Source organism: Emys orbicularis, chromosome 11, assembly GCF_028017835.1.
Source record: "Emys orbicularis isolate rEmyOrb1 chromosome 11, rEmyOrb1.hap1, whole genome shotgun sequence".
In the NCBI taxonomy this organism is placed as follows: Eukaryota; Metazoa; Chordata; order Testudines; family Emydidae; genus Emys; species Emys orbicularis.
In genome coordinates this window covers 61,453,715-61,478,386 of record NC_088693.1, presented here as the reverse complement: position 1 = coordinate 61,478,386, position 24,672 = coordinate 61,453,715, and the positions used below count along the sequence as shown (strand labels likewise).

Here is a 24,672-nt window from a genome sequence, read left to right as displayed (position 1 = left end):
ATATATTTTTAAAGAAACCGTTATTGCTTTTCCTGCAAATGAGCCCAGCCTATGTATGGAACTACATACACTGCCAAGCAATAAGTAAGCCTTAATTTATCACTGTGGAAGTGAAGTTATGCATTAATTTGCAAACCTTTCAGCCACCACAGTTGCTATAAGCGAGATCCAGCTGTTGCTCACAGATTGGCTCTTTTTTGAGGGAAGGGCAGGTGAAATAAGGTACAAGAAAGTTCTTACCTTGTTTGTGTCCAGCCAATGAACTAACCTGGCTTTCATCTGCCACTGGAGGAGACAAAGAAAGAGAGAGAGAGACAGAGATCAGAAATTCCTTTAAAACGAGTGGTCTTTGAAATAATGTCAAATCATTTCAGACACATGATATATTAATTTTTTAGTTTGTAATGATTTGCATAAAGGCTTTTTTTCCTCTCATCCACCTGGGATACCTCAGAGATCTAGCACCTGATCCAAAGCCTGTTAAATTCAATGGAACAGGCCCATAGCATTTCTACATTTGAAATGCAGTTGTGGGCAGGGCAACTGATTTTGTAAATACCATATTTTGCCAGAAAAAGCATAGGACTTTGGAGAATTGTAACATTTTCAGGTCAGAGGCCACAATCCTGGAAAAGGATCCACAAGCGGGGACCCTCACATCTGCATGAAGTCCCACTGAAGTCAATGGCTTCTGTGCAGGCATCAGGTCTCCTGGAAGCAGATCCCTTTGTAGGATTTGTGCTTTCTTATAGTTATGAAAAAAACTGGTTTATAACTCATACCTTTACAGTCTACATCATGTTGCAAAGCATGGATCTATATAGTCATATCAGTCTGCATACAGAATAAATCGTGGAGAACTATTTCTAAACTTAACAAAAAACTGTAATTTTGCATAGTAAGTATACTTCAGTATATTATCATATATCTCATGAAACTAATTAAAACATTCTCCCAGAAGATTGTGTGGAAAAACCAATCACCTTTTCTTAAAAAGAAATTTATGCAAAAAAACAAGTGCTAATGTAATGTTAAGGCTCATGAATCAAGCAGAGAAATGAGCATTAAGGCTGATCGCTTATCCTTAACTCTACCTGCCTAGCCACCTCTTTGGACTTATGCCTGGTCTCCCTTTACAGCATAACAGATTGTCAAGTCATACAAAATATAATACAAACTGGAATTTATTATACAACCTTCCCTGTAGTATCCACCATTAAAAAGGCAATGTTTACCCACAGTTGCAGGAAAGACCACAGTAAGACTTGTAATACAAGGGAAACTTCCTATTCTCGCTATGTGGAAAAACTGTAGAATCTTAGATACCCCTGTGTGGTAAATGTAGGTAAATGACAAAATTGAACAGCAACTACTGTACAATAATTTACAGTATTGTATGTAGCCATCAGACCTGGCTTGATGTTTAAGTCTCAATGGAGATCTAAAAGGTGGGTAAATATCATCCCAGTTTTACAAATGGGAAACAGAGGAACAGTCTGGTAAAGAGTCTTGCCCAAAGTCAACCTGAACGGCAGCGTCAGATTCAGCATTAGAATCCAGGTCGCCTGATGCACAGGACCACGATCAAGTCACTAGACCACTATGTCCCCCACACTCTCAATACACAAAGCCCACATTCCTCATCAGTAAAACAGACAATTTAATTTGGACTACTTTATGGGGAGAAACTCTTGTGAAAAATGACTGGGACTATATCTACACTAGAGAGCTTACAACAGCACAGCTGTACCGATGCAGCTGTAAGATTGCTCATTCTGTAACCCCTTTATGTGGACGGGAGAGAGCTCTCCCATCGACATAATTTAACCACCCCCAATGAGCAGCGGTAGCCATGTCAGCGGCAGAAGCTCTCCCACCGACAAAGTGCTGTACACATCAGCGCTTTTGTCGGTGTAATTTAGGTTGCTCAGAGGTGTGTTTTTTCATACCCTTGAGTGAGCAACATACATTTTGCTGAAATAAGTGGTAGTGTAGCCAGGCCCAAGTAATCTTTGTAAATTTCTGTATAAGCGCAAAGTATTGTTGAGGCCAGGCCAAAGTGGGAAGGGAACACAAAAAGAGGTATGGGCTCCAGGGCCTACGCTCATTCTTTAGGGCATATCGTCTCTGGAGGAGATGACAGTCAGACACACATTTCACTACCCAGTTAAACAGCCCTCAGAACTCAAAGAGACTGGAAATGAGTTTCCTGCATGATATTTCAAACTGTGCCCCCGAAAATACCTACCTTCAAGCTGAAAGTAAGCATGGAAAACTTCAGTCCCAAAGGTTAATGTTTTGACAAGTTATGATTGTGTGAAAACAAGGGATTATAATGGAAACTGATTTGCAACCTTAATTATAGCAGTCACTAATGGCAACTGCTATAATATATGGTAATTACCTGAAGCAGGTTGTATTACAGTACATGGTAACTATAAAAAAAACAAGATACCAAGATTCATAGATTTTTTTTAAAACTCTGTTGATGATTGGATTTGCCTGAGACAGGTTTATATTATTAAAAGGGATAAACCCATTTAACTCAAGCATACCTTACATACTGGCTTCACATATAAAAATTAGATTTTAATATTGGAGGGAAAGAAGAAGAGTGAAATGATTATAAACTGAAAAATCTTACAAAAAATACGTCAGCTTGCCCTTTGTCTTTGAGAAACTCGTTTAAACATTCCCCAGACTTAACTGGAAAACACACTTCAGTCATGATTTCAGCTTATGTTTATAACTTTACATATACTGTTGTAAACAGGCACTTTACCATGATATTACTGATCAGCAAGTTATGACTTTCCAAATGATATCTCACAAGGCATATATTGTATAAAGATTATTACAATAATGTGCAGGGTGTGAATAAAGGGATGTATTCCATCATAATGCCTCACATCTAAGTAATATAAAAAACATTAATAAGCTGAGTACTGCACAATAATGACAACATTCATTTTTCATTTGTGTTCTTTTTTCTTCAGCAAGGCCTAGCCACATGGAAAGTTTTATTTTTAAATTTCAGCCACTGTTGGAGTATCTCTGCAGAAAGGCATCTGATTTTTTTTTTAAGTTGGGGGAGGGAAAACCCTCTCTCCAAATCACTACTATCTCAATAATGGCTGGATTGTTTTTGAAGAAACATTTAGAGAAGAAATTACCTCTGAAATCATAACAAAGACTAACCATGGAAAGTTTCAGCCCAAGAGAAAAATGCCTGAGAATGTTCTGAGCATCTCAAGATAGCAGTGCACACAGAAAAACTTCACAGTACAAAAATTCAACTATAACGTTACCTAATGAGAATGCTATATATACATATATATGTTTTTAATTTAAGAAAGTTAAATGTGATAAACTACAAAAAAATCTATTTATTTCTGGGACCAGGAAGGAAGGAATGGGGAGCAAACAAACAAATGGAAATGAGCAGTATAAAGATGTATTACTTATGGGGGAATTCTGCGCCACTGCGCAATGCAGAATTTTGCAGAAATTAACATTGTGCACGCAGAATTTTCTTTCCCCCACAGAAATGGGCTGCAGTTCTCCTGGCGGCCACTAAGGGCCTCTGGACCCAGCAGAGCCCAGTTTGCACCTAGAAGACACTGCCAGAGGGAGGGAGAGGGAACTAGAGGGTTCATGGCAGCTGCAGTTCCCAGCACGCCCTGAGGGAAGGAGACGGCGGCGCACAGGAAACTCCACACAAGCCCTGGACCCAGCATCAGGCTGTTTCTCCCTCTAGATCCCTGGACTCTGGGTGGGGAAGGGGGGCAGGTGTCTGGGCTGGGGGGGGCCACAGCTGGGCTCTGGGGGGGAGTGGATGTGGGTATCTGGGCAAGGGGGCCCCCGCGTCTGGGCTCTGGGGGAAGAGGGGGTTTGGGTGTATTGGCTGGGCTCTTAAGGGAGAAGGGATTGTGGGTGTCTGCCCTCCCCCCACCCCCAAGCTGGGCTCTTGGGGGAGGGGAAGAGGGCAGAGAAACAGAGACCGGGTTGTCATAGGGGTTTCTTTAACTCTCTACTCCTTGGGGAATTTGTGTGTGTGTCTGTGTTGTTACAGACATACTTGCTGACAGGTATTTTGAAATAAATTACCAAAATAACTGAAACTGGTGTGATTATGTAGTGTCATTTTGACAATTAAAATTTGCAGAATTTTAAAATATTGTGCGCAGAATTTTTATTTTTTAGGTGCAGAATTTTTAATTTTTTGGTGCAAAATCCAGGAGTAAATGTATGCACATTAAAGATGATACTTTCTGTTGCTGAATTAAAAAAAAATGAGACATACATTTGGATCATTGTAGAATACATCTATATAATGTAATGATTATTTTCATAATATGCATTATTTGTTTGTCAGTTATCTGCACATCTCAAGAAATACATTATAATTAAGGATAAGGTTTTGTCACGCATATTTTTAGTAAAAGTCACCGACAGGTCATGGGCAATAAAGAAAAATTCACGGAAGCCAGTGACCTGTTGGCGACTTTTACTAAAAATATGCATGACAAACTGGGAAGCTCCGCAGTCCCCACACCACTCCAGGGCCCCAGCTCAGAGCCGCAGGGTCTCCCCACTGCCTGTGGCTCCAAGCTCTGGGGCACCCCGGCCGCCTGTGGCGGCTCTGAGCTTCGAGGCACTCCTGCCGCCTGTGGCAGCTGGGAGCTCCCGGGGGCCCTTCTGCCCATGGGGACTGGGAGCTCCCGGGGAACCCCCACCGCCCACAGCAGCTGGGAGCTGCGGGGCATACCAGCCACCTGCGGCGGCTCTGAGCTCCAGGGCACCCCTACCTCCTGCGGTGGCTGGGAGCTTGGGGCCACCACAGTTCCCAGCCACCACCTGCGGTGAGGGGACCCTGCAGCTCCCAGGCACCGTGGGCTCAAGTCACGGACGTCTCTGGAAGTCACGGATTCCGTGACCTCCATGACAAAATCCTAGCCCTAATTATAACTGGTGAAACCAGCCACTTGTTTGCAGCCAGCACCTGCAATGCTCATTGAAATGTAAGTGACTAGTAAGGACTACAACCCCACTTCATACAACTGTACAGATCTGGGGAGTTGCAAGACCCACATGATCATCCTCTGATGACAGAAGATGGCATATTGCTAATAAGCAGAAATCTCTCCAGTTAAACACTCACAGCTAGCATTACTCTTTTTACAATGCCAACACTATGTCAAGAGGTGGAAAAACTCTATAACATGAATATGCAATTATGTTAAGATTTCCAATATTTCATGTTGAAATGCTTGAAGTAAAGCAGCACTCTAGAACATGATGTAATGCTTAGTATCAGTAGAAGTAGCATGATGGTAAAAATGCTTGTCTACTCCCTTCTACTCAGTCTTTGGCCTGGTCTACACTATGACTTTAATTCGGATTTAGCAGCATTAAATCGAATTAACCCTGTACCCATCCACACAACGAAGCCATTTATTTCGAAATAAAGGGCTCTTAAAATCGATTTCTGTACTCCACCCCGACGAGCGGAGTAGCGCCAAAATCAATATTGTCATTTCGAATTAGGGTTAGTGTGGCCGCAATTCGATGGTATTAGCCTCCGGGAGCTATCCCACAGTGCACCATTGTGACCGCTCTGGACCGCAATCTGAACTCGGATGCACTGGCCAGGTAGACAGGAAAAGCCCCGCGAACATTTGAATTTTATTTCCTGTTTGCCCAGCGTGGAGAGCACAGGTGACCACAGATAGCTCATCAGCACAGGTAACCATGCAGGCCGATAATCGAAAAAAAGCACCAGCATGGACCGTACGGGAGGTACTGGATCTGATCGCTATATGGGGAGAGGATTCAGTGCTAGCAGAACTTCGTTCGAAAAGACGAAATGCCAAAACTTTTGAAAAAATCTCCAAGGGCATGATGGAGAGAGGCCACAATAGGGTCGCGTGAAAGTCAAGGAGCTCAGACAAGCCTATCAAAAAACAAAGGAGGCAAACGGTCGCTCCGGGTCAGAGCCGCGGACATGCCGCTTCTACGCCGAGCTGCATGCAGTTCTAGGGGGGGGGCCGCCACCACTACCCCACCTCTGACCGTGGATTCCGAGGCGGGGGTAATCTCATCAGCTACACCTGATGATTCTGCGGACGGGGAAGAGGAGGAGGAGGAGGAGGACGAGCTTGCGGAGAGCACACAGCACTCCGTTCTCCCCAACAGCCAGGATCTTTTTCTCAGCCTGACTGAAGTACCCTTCCAACCCTCCCAAGCCAGTATCCAAGACCATGACCCCATGGAAGGGACCTCAGGTGAGTTTACCTTTTAAAATATAAAACTTGTTTTAAAAGCAAGCGTTTTTTAATGATTACTTTGCCCTGAGGACTTGGGATGCATTCGCGGCCAGTACAGCTACTGGAAAAGTCTGTTAACATGTCTGGGGATGGAGTGGAAATCCTCCAGGGACATCTCCATGAAGCTCTCCTGGAGGTACTCCAAAAGCCTTGCCACAAGGTTTCTGGGCAATGCAGCCTTATTCCGTCCTCCATGGTAGGACACTTGACCACGCCATGCTAGTAGCAAGTAATCTGGTATCATTGCATGACAAAGCCTGGCAGTGTATGGTCCCGGTGTTTGCTGGCATTCAAGCAACATCCGTTCTTTATCTCGCTGTGTAATCCTCAGGAAAGTGATATCGCTCATGGTAACCTGGTTGAAATACGGGAATTTAATTAAGGGTACAGAGGTGGCCATTCCTACTGGGCTGTTTGCCTGTGGCTGAAAAGAAATCCTTCCCTGCAGTTAGCCAAGCGCGGGGTGGGGAGGTGGGGGGAGAGGGGGAGAATTGGCCCTGAGCTTTTCGCATTTGGCTAGCAGGGATCTTCCCTGATACCAGCCACGCGGTGTGGGGAGGGGTAAAGCAATCATCCCAGAGAATTCATGGCGGGGTGGGGGGTGTTAGTTTGGTTCCTGCAGGGATCTTCCCTGATACCAGCCACGCGGTGGGGGGAGGGATAAAGCGATCATCCAGAGAATTGGATTGGGGGGGGGGGGTTAGTTTGTTTTCTGCTGCTGAAGGTTAACAGGAAAACCGCAGCACTCAACGGGCTTTGCTTGGTATGTGGGAAAGGAGGGCGCAGAAGCCGAAAGACAATGGCTTACCATGGCCGCATGCAAGCCGAATTCTGTTGCCCAGACCTGCGTCTGTGATCTCTAGCAGCAAAGCCACAGGCACTCAATATTAAGAGGCAAAATGCGACCTTGCACAGAAATCACATGTGCTATGTAATGTGAATAGTGTTGGTCACCGTGAAAGAGTATAAGCATTGTTCTGTAAAATGTATCTTTTTAAAAAATTCTCTCCTTTTTTCCCTCCCTCCAGCAGCTGCAAATTTTTCAAGCCTCCCTCCTCCGTCCCGAAGGCTATCTTAGATAAGGCGTCGGAAAAAGAAGCCGCGAGACGAGATGTTCGCGGAAATCATGGAATCCACCCGCAGTGGAAGAGCTCATCTGAATGACTGGAAGGACACGGTTTCAAAGTATAGGAAAGATGCCAGTGAACGTGAGGACAGGAGGGACCAACGTGAGGACAGGAGGGACCAACGTGAGGACAGGAGGGACGCTCGAGATGAGAGGTGGCGGCAGGAAGATCAGAGGAAGCAGGATGCAATGCTGGGGCTGCTGCGTGAGCAAACAGACATGCTCTGGCATCTGGTGGAGCTTCAGGAACGGCAGCAGGATAACAGAGTGCCACTACAGCCCCTGTACAACCCCCCTCCCCCCTCACCATGTTCCATAGCCTCCTCACCCAGACGTGTAAGAACGCAGGGGGGAGGCTCCGTACACCCTCCCATTCCACCCCAGTGGACAGCCCAAGCAAAAGGCTGTCATTTTTTAAACTTTTTTTTAGTGGCCTTTTCCTTACCACCGATCCTCCTCCCAAACCCCACCCGGGTTCTCTCCCTCTTTTTATAATCAATTAATAAAGAATAAATGATTTTTAAATGATAGTGACTTTATTTCCTTTGAAAGCAAGCTGGGGGAAGGGGGAGGGTGGGTTCCTTACAGAGAATGAGTCAATAAAGGGGACGGGTTTTCATGAAGGAGAAACAAACAGAAATTTCACACTGTAGCCTGGCCAGTCATGAAACTGGTTTTCAAAGCTTCTCTGATGCGCAGCGCTTCCTGGTGTGCTCTTCTAATCGCCCTGGTGTCTGGCTGCGCGTAATCAGCAGCCAGGCGATTTGCCTCAGCCTCCCACCCCACCATAAAGGTCTCCCCCTTACTTTCACAGAGATTGTGGAGCACACAGCAAGCAGCAATAACAATGGGGATATTGGTTTGGCTGAGGTCTGAGCGAGTCAGTAACGATCGCCAGCGACCTTTTAAACGGCCAAATGCACATTCTACCACCATTCTGCACTTGCTCAGCCTGTAGTTGAACAGCTCCTGACTCCTGTCCAGACTGCCTGTGTATGGCTTCATGAGCCATGGGGGTAGGCTGGGTGCCCAAGAATAACTATTGGCATTTCAACATGGTTATTTTCTGGTCCGGGAAGTAAGTGCCTTGCTGCAGCCGTTTAAACAGATTAGTGTTCCTGAAGACGCGAGCGTCATGAACCCTTCCCGGCCAGCCCACGTTGATGTTGGTGAAACGTCCCTTGTGATCCACAAGTGCTTGCAGCACCATTGAAAAGTACCCCTTGCGGTTTATGTACTGGGTACCCTGGTGCTCCGGTGCCAAGATAGGGATATGGGTTCCATCTATCGCCCCACCACAGTTAGGGAATCCCACTGCAGCAAAGCCATCCACTATGACCTGCACATTTCCCAGAGTCACTACCTTTCGTAGCAGCACCTCAGTGATTGCTTTGGCTACTTGGATCACAGCAGCCCCCACAGTAGATTTGCCCACTCCAAATTGATTCCCGACTGACCGGTAGCTGTCTGGCGTTGCAAGCTTCCACAGGGCTATCGCCACTCGCTTCTCAACTGTGAGGGCTGCTCTCATCTTGGTATTCTGGTGCTTCAGGGCAGGGGAAAGCAAGTCACAAAGTTCCATGAAAGTGCCCTTACGCATGCGAAAGTTTCGCAGCCACTGGGAATCATCCCACACCTGCAACACTATGCGGTCCCACCAGTCTGTGCTTGTTTCCCGGGCCCAGAATCGGCGTTCCATGGATAGAATCTGCCCCATTAACAACATGATCTCCAAAGCACCGGGGCCCGCGGTTTGAGAGAATTCTGTGTCCATGTCCATGTCCTCATCACTCTTGTCTCTGCGCTGCCGTCGCCGCCTCCTCCTCGCCTCGTTTTTCTGGTCCTGGTTCAGCATAAACTGCACGAGAATGCGCGAGGTGTTTACAATGTTCATGACTGCTGTCTTGAGCTGAGCGGGCTCCATGCTTGCCGTGGTATGGAGTCTGCAGTGCTCACCCAGGAAAAAAGGCGCGAAATGGTTGTCTGCCGTTGCTTTCATGGAGGGAGGGGTGAGGCTGTACCCAGAACCACCTGAGACAATGTTTTTTGCCCCATCAGGCACTGGGATCTCAACCCAGAATTCCAATGGGCGGGGGAGACTGCGGGAACTATGGGATAGCTATGGGATAACTACCCACAGTGCAACGCTCCGGAAATCGACGCTAGCCCCGATATATGGACGCACACCGCCGAATTAATGTGCTTAGTGTGGCCGCATACATTCGACTTTATACAATCTGTTTCCAAAATTCGAATTATGTAAATTCGGATTAATCCCGTAGTGTAGACATACCCTTTGATTGGCATCTCCATGCCACGCTCAAGACAACCAAGTTATGTGTTTTACATCAATGTTTTTCTTTTCAGTGGAGTAGCATGCAACGCATATTCTAAATAGGGTCATAAGAGTTTTGCTTCTCTGGATACAATAACACTTTCCTTAATGGTCAGTAAATTAATTTCAAACAGTTATTTAGAAAATCAAAATCAATGCATCTGCCAATAGTGATAATCAATGTTCCTCCTTTTTTGCAGATCAGTTTCAGCACCATAGCTTTCTTTTCTCAAGTTAATATAAAGCTGTTCTGTACAAAAAATCAAGTTGCTCTTCTTTACCAAAAGCAGGGTATTACTATTTTAACTTGCAGTGCCTCTTTACATCACAGTTTTTACACACTGACTGATACCTATTTAAAAAAACCTTTAAAAATGTGTGAAGGCTATAGTACCATACTTCTTGTGAACAAAATGACAGTTTTGCATTTCTGATTATAAAAATAAAAAAAGCAAACCTAAACCAATAAAACATCAAGGAATTTCCTGGAAAACTAATTCCTCAAACAACGTTCTCTGTTTGAGAAAGCCTAACAAAAAACTTTTTATAATAAGCAAATTCATTAGCAAGGACCTTACTCCCTAGCTACATACACAAACGCTGTTTACGAGCTTTTTAGAATCTAAATAAATTACTTTTTCTGATCTAAACATATTACAGTAAAACAAGGCAACAAATCGGTCACTGGCTTTCCAGATGGATGTTATCCTTACACAGCCCTTTCAGCATAATCAAGACAGAGCACTATCAATTAATTGTAGTCAATGATCGTGCCAATGACATGACTCTCTTGCAGCTTTTATTTTTTTGGTGCAGTGGCTCCCAATCTAGACGTGGGAGTAAATTACTCACAGGGATTGTGTCAAATTTTGGCTCTCACCCATCCCTGTGAATGTTTGCTAGCCGTTTCATTTATTTTTTGGAATCTCCCTACTACATTTTAGAAGTGCGGTGGACTTCTATCCCCTCTGTACTGGGGAGGATGGTTTACTGTTACATGGTAGGATACAAGCTGAAAACTCAGATCATTTCCCTAATCAGTCGTATTTCATACCTCTTTTCCTCTAGAATTTACGGTTTCTAGTGATGCTCTAAAGCAGGCAAGGGCCAGTTTACATTTTAAATTGTGATCATGGGCCAGGTCTACAAAGTGAGAGACATAAATTATCCGCAGTCCATAACCACTCTCCCCTACTGATAACAATGGGCCTGATCCTGAGCGATGCTGAGCACTGGCTAGCTCTGCTCACTTTAATGGGAGTTACAGATACTCAACAGTCCCAGCATGAAGCCTAATGGGAGGTTTGCACAAAGACTGAGGATAAAGTATGGCTTTTAAGTAGTAACAAAGGGCAACATTTTCCAAAGTGCCTTAATATTTGGGTGTCCAACGTGAGCTACATAGAGCCTGACGCATCAAGGATCTGAAAGACTTCTCAGATTCTTTTTCTCATCTGTACTTCTTTGCTCTAAACTGTTATTTTAAGAAAGATTGTAATTAACTTGACAGCTTAATTCAGTTATGTTCCAAGAGCTTCCCTGACATTGTAGATTCAATACATCCCATACTTTGGCACAAGCCTCTGCTTGCACCTATTACTACTAAAGAACCGACTATATACACTCTGTGCTGTACACAGGGACCACATTTCTATTTTTAAATTAAAGCTTTTTATTTGGCAGCATACCACATCATTGTACCATCACAGTCGCCAAATTCTTCCTTTTCTTTTAGTGGCACATCAACTTCATTCTTCAGTGTTACACTGTCAACTGAGGCCATCCCCCTTATTTCACACCTTTGTTGTGTAGCTAAATACCCTATATAATCATTTAATCGTTTTCTATTGTTGGGGTTAATTCATATGTAATCAATGTGTGATGAATAAATTTATGTTGTAGGTAATAGTGTAGGAACATGTAGGATAATATTATAGGGGTATAGGATTGATATGCATATATTATTGGTAAGAGTGTGTTAGGTATACAAGTAAGGTAAGACACTAAAATGAGACCTGTCAAATTTCAGCTTAGCCACATAAGGCCTTAGGCCTGAAAGAAGTTGACATGACTAGTTGACCCAAGAGTAACCCTGTACCAGCAAAGTTGCAAGATTATCATAAAAGATGTGTTAATGGGTGATGTTCAGAAAAATATGCGACCACGTGCCCGTCATTACCGCAAGTTGCCCGATGGTAACATCATGGGAAATTCTGCAATAACTGCAAGTTACCATGGGAACTTATTGATGTAAATGTTAATGATGATATGGGGAACTCAGAATATAGGCGATGGAAAGTGGGGGTTTGGGATTTATGGGGTGTGGAAGTCCTGATAAGGGAAAGGGTTGGAACTATCATGTATCTGCATAAGGATTACGGGTGTGAGAGTGTAACACAGAATAAAAGGGTTCCCTCAGCATCAATAGGGAGGAAAAATCGACCTCCACCTTCCACAGATGGCCACCTGATGAGAGATCCATCTCAGTGGTACCATTGGGGATGTGAGTCTGAAAACATCGATGCTGGACATTTTATGGTAATCGTCCATTTTCATTTATGTATCTAAAACATTATCTGTGTATTATGGTTTTTAATAAAGGGATGATTGATAACTTGTGAATGTTTTTGTGGTCACTGCTATTGCTCCCTGTGTGCTCCTACAGTCTCCAGACCTAATGATATTTCTATTAGTGGTTGTTACCCTGCTAATTCAGATATTGCAGCCCTTAGGGAGCTCGAACCTTTGGCACAGGCTACTATAGTTTGACATACCATTGGCAATATCAACCCATCAACATTATGAAGGCTACAGTTGCCTTTTCTAATTCTCTCTAACCTCTACCAAAGCAGATGAATCTTTCTAATGAAACACAGTACAACATTAATACTGATCTAGCTTGACTATAAACCTACACTATGTCAATATCACTTCTCCTACGCTCCCAGAGTTAATCCAAAAGTTCATAATCAAATCTGTCATTTATAAGTTAGAGCCACTGGGTGGGGAATAAGGTTTATAATGCAATTATCTTAAAACTGATCTAAAATTTAAACTTGATTACCACTAGTCCCTTCATGTTCACAACATCAATACATGCATATAATTAATTTGTTCTAATATTTTAATTGTCTAAATCAAGTAACCCCAAATTTTACAACAGATTGGGGTTTGTTCTCTAATTAGAAATCTACTAAGGCGTTCAAATGTTTCCCTAATTTTTGAGAACACAATAGCATCCATTTCTAATACTTCACCCTGTAATCTGCCCTCAGAAAATTTTACAGTATTAGAAAGTTACTTGTGATGTGAGCTGGAAGCGTTTTGAGATGCTGGTTAATACTTTGTCCCCCAGACAGCCAAGGGCTTGTGTATTATAATTTTGCTTAGCCCCATATTAGCTGAAAGGAGAGTCTGACTTTTATTTTTAAAAAAGTCCTGCCCTCCAATGGATGATTTGGCAAATTAAAGTTGTACCCAAATTCTTATTAAGAAAGTATATTAGAAAGTGGTGATCCTCCAGCATGTCTTCAATCTCTTCATTCATGCTCTAAGGAACTTGACTGGGTTTTAAACTTGCTCACAACCCAAATAAGTCTGATTTATATTCTGAAGTAACTTACTCACCAACACAGACAGAGTCACTTTCTTCTATTTGGTCTCTGTAACAGTCAGCACAGATCTTCCCCTAAGTATCTTTTCATCCAATCAAGACATTCCTCCATTTGAGAAATAATTATCTCCACTACCACTCTGTCTGCCCCTAGCTTAGTTACTTCTTGGGATCTCGGACTTCTATCTCAGTCTCCCAAAGCATCATCCGGCTCAGAGCAATCCAATAAAGTAACTGATAAAGATCCTATCTCCCATACCCTTCTCTAAAACATTGACTTCTCACAATTTTGAGATGACTTGAAAAGTCTGATCTGTAACCTACAAAATCCTTCGTTGTCAGAGAAATGCTAAATGTTTGCCTCCTTGCAGAACATCCCATACCCTGTGTTTTAGCATATCATTTAATAATTACCCCTAAATACATAAATGGAGTTGGCTGGTGTCTCCACTAATCATGCCACAAGGTTAAGGAACTCTATTAATATGCCTAATGATGTTATAACAGCTAATTCTTCACCCACATTTAAAAACAGGTGAAAAACCTCCCTGTTTTTCCAGATCATGCAGCCTAACCAACTGAGGTCTGCTTGTTGTAGAAAGGTGTTTTGAGCAGCACCATAGGATACTGGTCATGGGTGTTGTGTTGCACATAAAAATGATATCTTTAAATATCTAGTCTACAGAGTATTTTGCTTGAATTGATAAACAACAAAATTGCTATACACTAATATCCTTCAATTTCATGTGGCTGCAGGTTAAAGCAAGCAGCACTTTCATGTTTTGCATACAGTTCCCATGGAAGTAGTTTTTATAGTATATTTATGCAAAGCCCAAGTTATTCCTGTGCGTAACAATTTATGGAAATCAAAGGGGTTTATAAGCAAACAATAAAACACTCCTTTTTCTTTTAAAGCACACTAATTTTCACCCTCCAGGTCAACAACAGCAACAAAAAAATCCATGTTGCCATATAGTATTACTTTTGGGGGGCAAAAAACAGTTGAGGGGGAAAAAAGCTAGTGTAAATGGATGTTGGTGAGTTATTATGGTAGTTATTTTCTATACAACTGTGTGGGGACATGTGCATGTATAGAAGGTGGTTAAAGGAGAGGGAAAAATCATTCTTTCAATGAATTGATTGCTGCCTCTCCTTTCTCATGTGCCATTATCTTTGAGATAAGTGTCTGACTTATTTGTGAAGAGGAAGATACAACACATTTTCATTTCTACAGTTTTGAATTTGTTGTGCTGGGGTTTATAAAGGTACATAATGCACAGGTCTAAATTTGGCCAGTAATCGAATTGTGCAAGCGTCAGGATCGGATTTTGGCTGGCCTTGCAGCGGTGTCTGGCAGCAAGGCATAAGGAGCCCTCCTCCTCCTTGCACCACAGAGCCAGGGGCATCACTCATCCCAAATGTGCGCGCACCTGCAGCACAAGGAGCGGCGGGTCGAGTTCCACAAGGAGCAATCGACTCCACACAAGGGGAAAGGTCATGCTGTCACCCTCCTCCTGCACTAACTGTTGGACTCAGATCAGAGCAGGGGAGGGAAGGAAACATATACCACACCTTTCAAATGGTAGTGTTGCTCTCATGTAAGCTCCCCCTATGCTCCTGGAGGTATTCTGGCTCCTTCACCTCAGAAACAGGCAGAACGTCATTAGGATCTGCTGGTGGCTTAGAACCCCTCTGTATCTTGCCGCTGTAGTGGTGGCAATAAAAGGTTTGAGAGATCCCTTGACTTTTACCCTACAATAATGAAGGCTAGGGCCCTGAGCCAGACACACAGCAGAACAATCTACAAGTATCCTCACACAATGATGTTTTGTACCAACACAGAAAAGGTATGCTTTCACTCCCCTCCCTGAAAAACAGTATCAGCACACTTGCTATGTAGATTTTTCTCAGACTTCCAAGGATGTAAAATTTAATTAGTATTTCCAACAATAAACACTTTAATCACTGCTAGTGTATTCCAGTAGAAACTAGGTACCCTACAAGTAACTGGGGGCTTCTCCAAATATATAGGCTCCATAGAGCCTCATTTTTGAAGTCAAATGCTACACACATGCACCTTCGAGTCATTATTAACCTTGAGTCAGACCATATGATTCATCACATATGCATTACAGAGACTGCATCTACAAAAACAGGTACCAGGGTCCAACCACCTTAGTTGCTGCCCCTGTGTACAATCAGCGATGGAGACAGAAATTCGGAGACAGCAATACTGTAAAAGATGAGTAGCTACTGCTAAGTAATCTCTAGCTTTATCTTCATATGTGCAGCTCCCTCAACTGTACAGAGGAGATTTAAAATGACAAAGGGATGCTGTATATTAAGTCCCCTATACTATTTGATCACTCCCTCTTATTTCCTGCTATTAAGTGTCAGTCATTAAAGGTATTAGTAATGATTTAACTTAATTTGTATTGCCACAATTGGAAAACAGACTGGTCTTCCACAAAGGTTTTCAGACCTACAAAAAAAAGTAGAAGTGAAGGGAAAATAACGATAGTTTTAAGCACGATTCTACTCGGACAAGTGAGTATATAACAGCAGCATATTCTTACTCAACAGAATTGCTCCTTGTGTCTATATCAGCTCATTTTAGAGACAAAAAGGTTTTTACTATTTCATAAACTTGTTAGCTCCACAGTGCAAACCAGATAAGAGGTAGTGAGCTGGGCTCTGCTCTTTCTTGTGTCACCAATAGAAGTGTTTACTAATTTCCAATTACACGTATAATCAGTGACACCTGGTCAACTGCAGTGAAGACTATGTAGCTGGAATGGGCAAGTGAACAAACAACAAAAAACAGCTGAAGTAGACTATTGTTGATGCCTGGAAGATGTCTCCCTTGTGCAACTGAGATGCAGTTTTCTACATATAGCCTATCTTGCAGAGATACTTCTGTGTGTGCAATAAAAGCTAATGGTGGGTACACAACATACTTTAATAGAATGAAAGCACAGAAATCCAAACTATTATTACTGATTTTCACATTTTAGTAAGTGTTTGCAACTTTCTGTGGATGACTAATGTCAGTGTCTGAGTTTCTTTGGTATTTCAATTAACTAGTACCTGGCTTTTGCTGTAAGTAAACTGCACAAAGAGAACGCTGGTAGATAACAAGGATATGATACAGCATCATTTAAAAGCATATACTAGTAAACTTTTGAAAGCATCAGAACATTTGCATCTAAGATCTCCAGCCTTGATAACTAGCGAGGTGTAAACTCTCAAAGGGGGGCAGAGGAATAAACTTAATCATATTCCACAAGCAAGCATCTGACCTAGCCTCAGCAGCTAAATAGCAATGATGTGGAGAACTGCACAAAACTCCCAGTAGCTGTGCTATCGTAACATTGGCAAAATGAGTCTTGAGAGCTTTTGTTGCTGTAACACGAGTCTCTTCACAGAAGGTGTCAGTTTACACAGCCTTAGGACAGAAACAAATTTCACTTTGGACTATACTCCATATGCAAGCGAGAGAGTGTGATTTACCAAAACCTGATTTTCTTGGGACATAAAAACTAAGTACCCACTTCAACTCCAACTTGTGTAAAAGGCTGCCCTGGGAGGGTCGTGATTTAATAAATGGTAAGACTCCTCTTCTATCAATGTGATGGACCCGAGGGTCTGTCCTTCTAGACTAATGGAGCATATCATATTCCAGATGGCTTTGAAGAATACTATTTTGCCGACAGATCACACTAACCACTACTAGAATTTTATAATAACCATATGTCCTTGACTTTTGATATTGTGGCTTCTAAATGACCATTTGCTGGATCCGTAGCCATAGGCCGCTATGCTTTTTTAATGATCTGCAACAAATGAAATGAGTTAGAAGATGCTAGAATACCAATGGTAGAAATCCCATGACGAGTCAGACTGATAGTGACAAAGCATTTTTGAAGTCTTTGTCACTGCTGTACAGGAGGCAAAGAAGATTGTCTTTGTCTCTACCCCCATAGTGTCTGCAAACTCTCAGATAACAGATCTTTTTGAATGGTGATTAGCCTAGTTAAACTGCACAGTATTCACTATCAGAGCTGAATATTTTTCACTGAAGAATTTTCATTATACTTTGTAAATAAAATTAGTCAGATCACAACTGAGCTGTCTGCCTCTATGGAGATGAGGCAGAGGTTTTTTTTTTGAGATTACAAATACTGTTTCTTCTGCAGTTTCAGCCAGGGTTGCTCACCTTGATTCTGGGAGGTGCTCCAGATTACAACCTGTAATTTGGACCCTCACCCGTCTTGGTGGCAAAGGAAGGCAAGTAGGGAAGTACTGGGCTCAGTACTGGCTAAGATTGTTCCCTATGGGATGAGGAAACATGGAAGAGGGAGTAGGGTGTGACTTATTTTTAACCAAGTTCTTGTAAGATAGCTAATTCAGAAAACCAGTTGTTGACACTGACAGTCTTGACAGCTATCCATCTGGATCTAATCTGCCTTTTCTGAGGGAAACTATGATCCTTTTTCAATCAGGTTTCCTTGACTTTAAGTCTCACAGGTTTCAGGCCTGAGAACAAGACGGAAAATGGCCTGGCTGATGACCTGCTAACAATGGATGAAGGTCAAGTATTCATGACAGTTCTTTTGTTTGTCAGCAGTTTTTGATGCCTCTGATCAACAGATATTATGGGCTCATTTGTGGTACCCAACAGGGCAAGTAGAACTGCTATTGTCTTTGTGAGAGACCCCAGTGGATAGTTTTGGACAACTGGTCTTGTGCTCTAAGGGCTCTGTCATGAAGGATACCTCAGAAATAGATTTGGTCACCCTCCCGTTCACCACATATGCACGTTAGTTGAAAGGGACAGTGAAGGGACATGGGCCGTGGTGTGTTTGAATAATGCCAACATCCAACTCACTGTTCTCCATGCTTGGCCTGGCTTGTGCAATGAAGCAAATGACCCAGTCTCTTAAGAGATGGGAGCATGGATAAAAGAGAGCTGGTTCCGGTTTAATGCAGGAAGAATGAAATACAATATTGGTGCGATGGGAGAAGCAACTAGAAGAAGTGCTGATTGGAACCCTGGATTTAGGGAGTGTGTCAGACAAGTTCACAGTTTGGGGTTGCTCCTGGATGCCAGACAGAAGGATGTGCCCAACATAGTTATGTCCTCTGGGCTGGGTGATCTTTCTGATGCAGATCTTGCTGCAGTTATCTGTGCCTTTGTCATCTTGAGATTAGGCTATTGTAACGTAACGTACATTTGACTACCCTAGGGACTACTCAGAAACTGTTTCACTAGTGCTCCATGTTCTGTACTGGTTGTATATAGAGTTCAAAATGTTGACACTGAAAGCCTTAAATGGTTTTGAACCTTGCAACTGAAGAGACTGGTTCTCTCTACCATGTGATACTGTGGCAATTGTATCCATGTAGGGACTCAAATTAGAGTTCACTGGTTTAAAAGGGAAAAAGCTGCATAAAAGGCATGTTTGTAAAGGTTCCTCAGAGATTTCAGTATGTCTAATCTCACTCCACAGGTCTATTAGGGTTGCCACCTTTCTAAATGCTGGTAACCAGACCCCCAAGATTCCGCCCTGTGCCCCACCTCTTCCCTCAAAGGCCCAGCCCTGCTCTACCTCTTCCCCCCCAGGCCACACCCCTTCTTCACTTCTTGCCCCCACCCCTCCAAGGCCCTGCCCCTGTTGCTCACTTCCTGCCTACTATGAAAATGCACATATTTTCTGGATAAAAAAATCAGAACACAAAATACTAAGATAAATGTGCACTATGTCAGAAGGAAATATAGTGCGACCACCATTTAAGAAGCTTTAATCTGTTGGCTCTGTGTGTGTATAAATAAACCACTCATGATATATTTAAGGCCCTCATCCAGCAGAACACCTAAGCACATGCTTAGCGCCACACCAGTGGAACTACTCAAACCTACCGGATCAGTGCCTAAATATGAAATACCCAGAAAAAGAGTGAGATGTGCCATACAGAAGAAATACAAAAGGTTTTACTTGGTTCCTGATTCTTTGAATTTTAAAAGGCTTGGAGACTTTTCTTCTTGCTACTGCTAAAAAACAACTCAGTTTTCCCCATAGAAAAGTATTGGGTAAAAACAAAACAAAACAAAAAATCAACCCTTGCACAAACAGTTTGCTAATATTGTAAAAACAATTTTCTCTGTTTCATCCACACTGCAAAATTTTCTGCACAGCTCTGATGGGTATTGTACCATAACCGTACTCCTTTCGAGCCTCTATGAAAACCTACTGTGATATTTTGATTGTTCAACTTTGTTATTGTCAATGATCTTGTCCTAAGAAAGTCAGCGGTTGTCTAATTCAGTTTTGCAATCGTCTAAATTCTATCAGAAAATAATATGTTTATTGTTTTGTTATAAACTTAGACATGCATGGATTGTTTAAAGACATAACTCTGGCAATTCTTCTACCTTATTTTCACAAAAGCTCTCTTTCCCTCAGCTGAAATTTCAATACAATGCATGACAACAAAATGATATTTGGGGAAAAAATATGCTTAAATCGATAAAAATGGTAATTGTGATTAGATGTTATAGGAGGCAGACTATTGCCCCCACCACAGCAGCTCTGCTGAAGAATATGCTCACTGATCTATGTGTTTAAGTAACAAAAGCAGAAAATAAGGAGATACTGCAGATGTGCTATGGCTAAAACGATGACCTGATGACCCCACCCCCCCTCCATCTTACCAAGATCCATGCTTTTGGAGGTTTTCAGATTAATTGATTCAGGCTGCTTGGCTGTTGTCAAAGACCTGAAGTTGATGTTCTGATCTGTTAAATATGCTGCTGAATCCACTACAGAGCTGTGGAAAAAGCCATGCAAAACATTTAGGCACTAATACAAAACCAAGTGAAGTAATTAAAACTTTCACAATATAAATGTATTTTCCCCTCCAGTTGTTTGTAATCATGCATCTTAAATCAATCTCTGATTGTCACATTTCTTTTGTGAGATTTAGCACCTCTACTCACATGTATTTAATTATATATATTTGAATACAGATTCTCCGTGAAGATAACTGCTGTTTTTACATGCTTAATATTTAAATATGATTTTATTTAACAGAACAGAAGGGGAAATATCCAGTGCCAACAGTCTTGTTTTCTCTTCTGCTGAGCTCTATTTAACTACCTCCTGTCTGAATTGTTTACCAAATAGGTTGCACAAAATGCAGCCCCTGCACCTGGTTCACTCTCTCTGACATGTCAACAATCTATGTGAATGATGGCATTTAAAAACACCCCCCCCCCCCATCGCCATTTCACAGAAGCTCACCAGAAATAAACCTGCATGGAGGAGCAAAATTCTGTTTCACAAAGGACTGAGATTTGAAATTTGGTTCAGTTTAGAATTGGAATGAAACCTAAAAATTTCAAAATTCTCTATGAAGGAAAATTCTCCCCGCCTGCCCCCCCAAAAAGCAATTTTGGCTCAATGAAAACTTTTTGTTTTCATTTTGATTTTATATTAAAACATATAATTCAAATTTTAAGATAATTTCAAACAAAAGTAATTTCAAAACGAAAGTCTGGAAAATTTCATTCAAAGAACGTTGAAAAAGGATGTTTCAAGAATTTGATTCCTCCCCACCGCCCATTTTTCCCCCAAAGGGAATTTCAGCAAGACAGACACAATTTTGCAAAGCATTTCAATTTAGTTGCAACTGCATCTTCTGACAGAAAATGGTTCCAAGTTTTTCTGACCAGCTCTACTCTCAGTTTCAATCCATGTCAGATGAGCATATCCGAAATATTTAAAAAGAGAAATAAGAATAACATTCTCTCTCTTCCTCCCTTCCTTCCCAGTCTGCAGGAGATATGTAGCCAAATCCTCACTGAGGGTAAAGCAACTGAGAATCTGGCCCATCATTTGATTAGTTTACAAAGGATTTTGTTTGCTTGTTTATGTTAGTTTGTATGTGTGAGTGTGTTATACACCTTAGAGACAAGAGAACATCATATTAAAAAAACAAAATTGACACCAATGAAATTCACCTACATTAAGTAAAACAGAATGAAAAAAATTATAAGAATCTACCGGGGTATGATGTGTTTAAGGCAGTGGTGGGCAATCTGCGGCTCATCAGGGTAATCCGCTGGCCGGTCATGAGACAGTTTGTTTACATTGATTGTCCGCAGGCACGACCGTCTGCAGCTCCCAGTGGCTGCAGTTCGCCGTTCCCAGCCAATGGGAGCTACGGGCGGCCATGCCTGCGGACGGTCAATATAAACAAACTGTCTCGCGACCTGCCAGCGGATTACCCTGAAGGGCTACAGGTTGCCCACCACTGGTTTAAGGTTATAGAAAAAACTGTATGATATACTGTTTTCTTTGCAAAATAGTGCATGATTATGAAAATAATTTATTTTTAAAAAATCTGTGTACCAATGAAGAGTGATAGATGTACCATAATTTGAAAACTACTGAAATAGACAGGATATTAAATTCCAAAATAACCAAGCATGATTTATATTGCAGAAATGTCAACTTGACCATAACTATTATGGTGCAGATTCCACATCTACTTACACACACACACACACACACACACACACACAATAACAGTGCTTTTAATCAATGAGAAATAACATCACAATTATCAGTGAGAACTGAGACATCCTAGCTGTAAATAATAAAAATAACTGCAATAAAAAGTTAATCCAAACCTATGATTATAATCTTCAGAAAGCAGCTCCTCACTGGGATGTGGGGGCAGGGGAGGTGGAACTTCATTCTCGGCACTACCACGATCAGACATAGTCAGCTCTGAAACTAAAAAGGGTTAAACAAAGTAGGAGCAGCAATTATATTACACCAGTTCACTGATCCATAACTGGACTGGAAGGCCTGAAGTGATCCACAAATTATACAAATACCTAAACTAACTAAATAATAGTAAGTTCAACTGTTTTAAGTTTTTTGGTTTGCAACATTTATTAACTCCCAGATAGGTAGTAAGGTGCCTTCCCTGCAGATATCTCCCTCTTCTCCTTCTCTGTTCTTAATAGGAGAAAAGAAAAGTTGCTACTATCCCATGACAGGATGGATAAGCAGGAAGCCCTGGATCATTGTCTAAATTCCTCCTGTAATACCCGTCTACGACCACGAACATGACAAGTTCCTCTTCACCATCATTCCTTCCTTCTACTCTGTACTTTCCTATCACTTACTTCCTTTGTGATCACCAGTCTATGAACATCTCTGACTTTTCTTTCTCCTAGCCTTCACCTTTTCTCCTTGTCGTCACTAACTGCCATCAGCATCATGATTGCCACTTTCAACTCTGTCCCTCTCCCCGTAACTCCTCATTCCCTCTCATGCCATTCTGAATGCTCCCGTAAGCCCCACCCTTGACCTCCCCATTATGTGCTACTTCCATTGTGGTCTCACATTACTGAGCATCTCTGGAGAAAAACTAGTGACTATACTGACTTCTTCCACTGCGTGTTCTCACTCCCTCATCCTTCCAACCTGCCCTTTTTCCTTTCTAGACAGCATTACTCCTACTGTCCCAAATTGACCTATACCACAAGCTAATCTATTACATCAGTTCCCTCCCTAAAGGCCCTGATCCTGTGAGTTACCAAGTGCATTTTGCAATATAGTGCGTGCCCTGAAATTCCCAGACTTTACTCCACTGAAATTCAGTGGGAATGGTGTGTACTCAGTACATTTGAGGGTTGGTGTGGTGGATGCAGAGCTGCCATGTAATAATCTATTAATACTGATACAGTATTCATCAAATTATGATACATGTGAAGTGATCAATGAGGTGAAGTTACAGTATATTGGGCTATTAGACTTTCCTGAATGAATATATTCATCTAGTTTAGTAAAGGCTGTTGAAAAAAACAAGCAGGAAGGCAACACCATGGCTTCCAGAGAAGATCTCCACAGCACACACTTGAGAGACAATGAAGACAGCTGTTAGCTTTGAGGATCCTATATCCTGTCTCCCATGAAGATATATGGCTTGTTTTGCCAGGCTCAGGGCCTAGAAACCAAAAAAGGCACCAAACAGTTAAAAAGCCCCTCTCAGGAGAGAAGGAGGGGTCAGCTGTCAAGGGCTGTCCCGGGGGACAGGGTGGCCTAAAGAGAGGCTCTGCACAGAGAGTCTGAGGAAGCTGGGCATGGGCCTGCCACAGTAACATCAGAGAGATGGTCAGCTCTCAGTAGACAGGTCTGCATACAGACTGGCTTATTATTTTAAAATATGTTCTCTTAAATGTTTTGGTTCTAAATAAATAACACTTTGCTTTAAGATGGCTGTCTGGTCACTGGTTACCACTATCATAGCACCTGGAGGGGACAAAGCTGCAGGTACTGAAGATAAATCAGATCTGCTAAGATAAGCATGGTTAAATTACAGGAGGTTGTGGCCCAAGGCCTGATCTGAGAATAGGAGAATTGCATGATTCCAATCCAGGAGAGAAGATATGGCTTGAGGTAGACACATGAGGGAAGTGCGCTCTAAGAGACCAAGTGGGTCAACAGTGCAAGTAGCTCACTAACTGTGACAGTTGGGCCTTAGGTTTTATGCCATTTGGAGTAGGGAATGTTTCTGGTATTGTTTTTACAGCATGCAATTTTTTTAAAATAAAATAGTAATAGTTATTTTCTATATCAATTAATCTTTTCATGCACACATGCCACTTTTAAATGTAGATACTTGTACATCCATGAAGATTCAGCATGCGAAGCTATTGTAGGGTAGATACTTTATCTTTACAATATTTCTTAACCAGAGAGATGACATCAATTCCCTTGCAACTCTGATCATTTTTTGGATGTAAAAGAGCTTCTGATGAGGCAGATTCCAGTAATCTTTCAGCACCAGAAATGTGAAGTTGCTGGCACTGAAGTATTGCTTCTCGAAGAGGTTGTTCTAAAACTGCTATTTCTGCACAACAGCTTGGCAAGAAAAAAAAGTAGGGACCTGTGGGTGGCAAGCATTATTCATGCAAAAATAGACTGAACATTGGCATTTCAGTATTGGATTAAAAACCCTCCTTTATTGAAATATCCACAGGCAAGACCAAATGTAATGTTTTGGCTATAACAGCTTTTCCTCAGACATTACATTTGATCTTGCTCGTGTATAATAAAAAAGATCCTTTAAAAAAAAATCTAGTATTAATAAGCCAAGCTTCAATCTATTTTTATTGAGCTTCTAGAACAGTCTTATGTGTAGAGCAGTGACTAGTATTAGAAGTAACTTATTTGAAAACATTAACTGAGAGTATATT

The 24,672-nt window shown here is 42.0% G+C and overlaps 1 protein-coding gene across 1 annotated transcript in view; it reads right to left on the bottom strand.

Annotated features, from left to right (window-relative positions):
- Window positions 1-24,672, bottom strand: part of PARD3B (par-3 family cell polarity regulator beta) — a 657,306-nt gene that overhangs the window by 233,790 nt on the left and 398,844 nt on the right. Inside the window, exons 14-16 of the mRNA XM_065413438.1 lie at window positions 22,093-22,198; window positions 20,113-20,228; window positions 241-285 (exon numbers count right to left, since the gene is read on the bottom strand). Of these exons, the coding sequence (XP_065269510.1) occupies window positions 241-285; window positions 20,113-20,228; window positions 22,093-22,198 (267 nt within the window). The remainder of the gene's footprint in view (window positions 1-240; window positions 286-20,112; window positions 20,229-22,092; window positions 22,199-24,672) is intronic.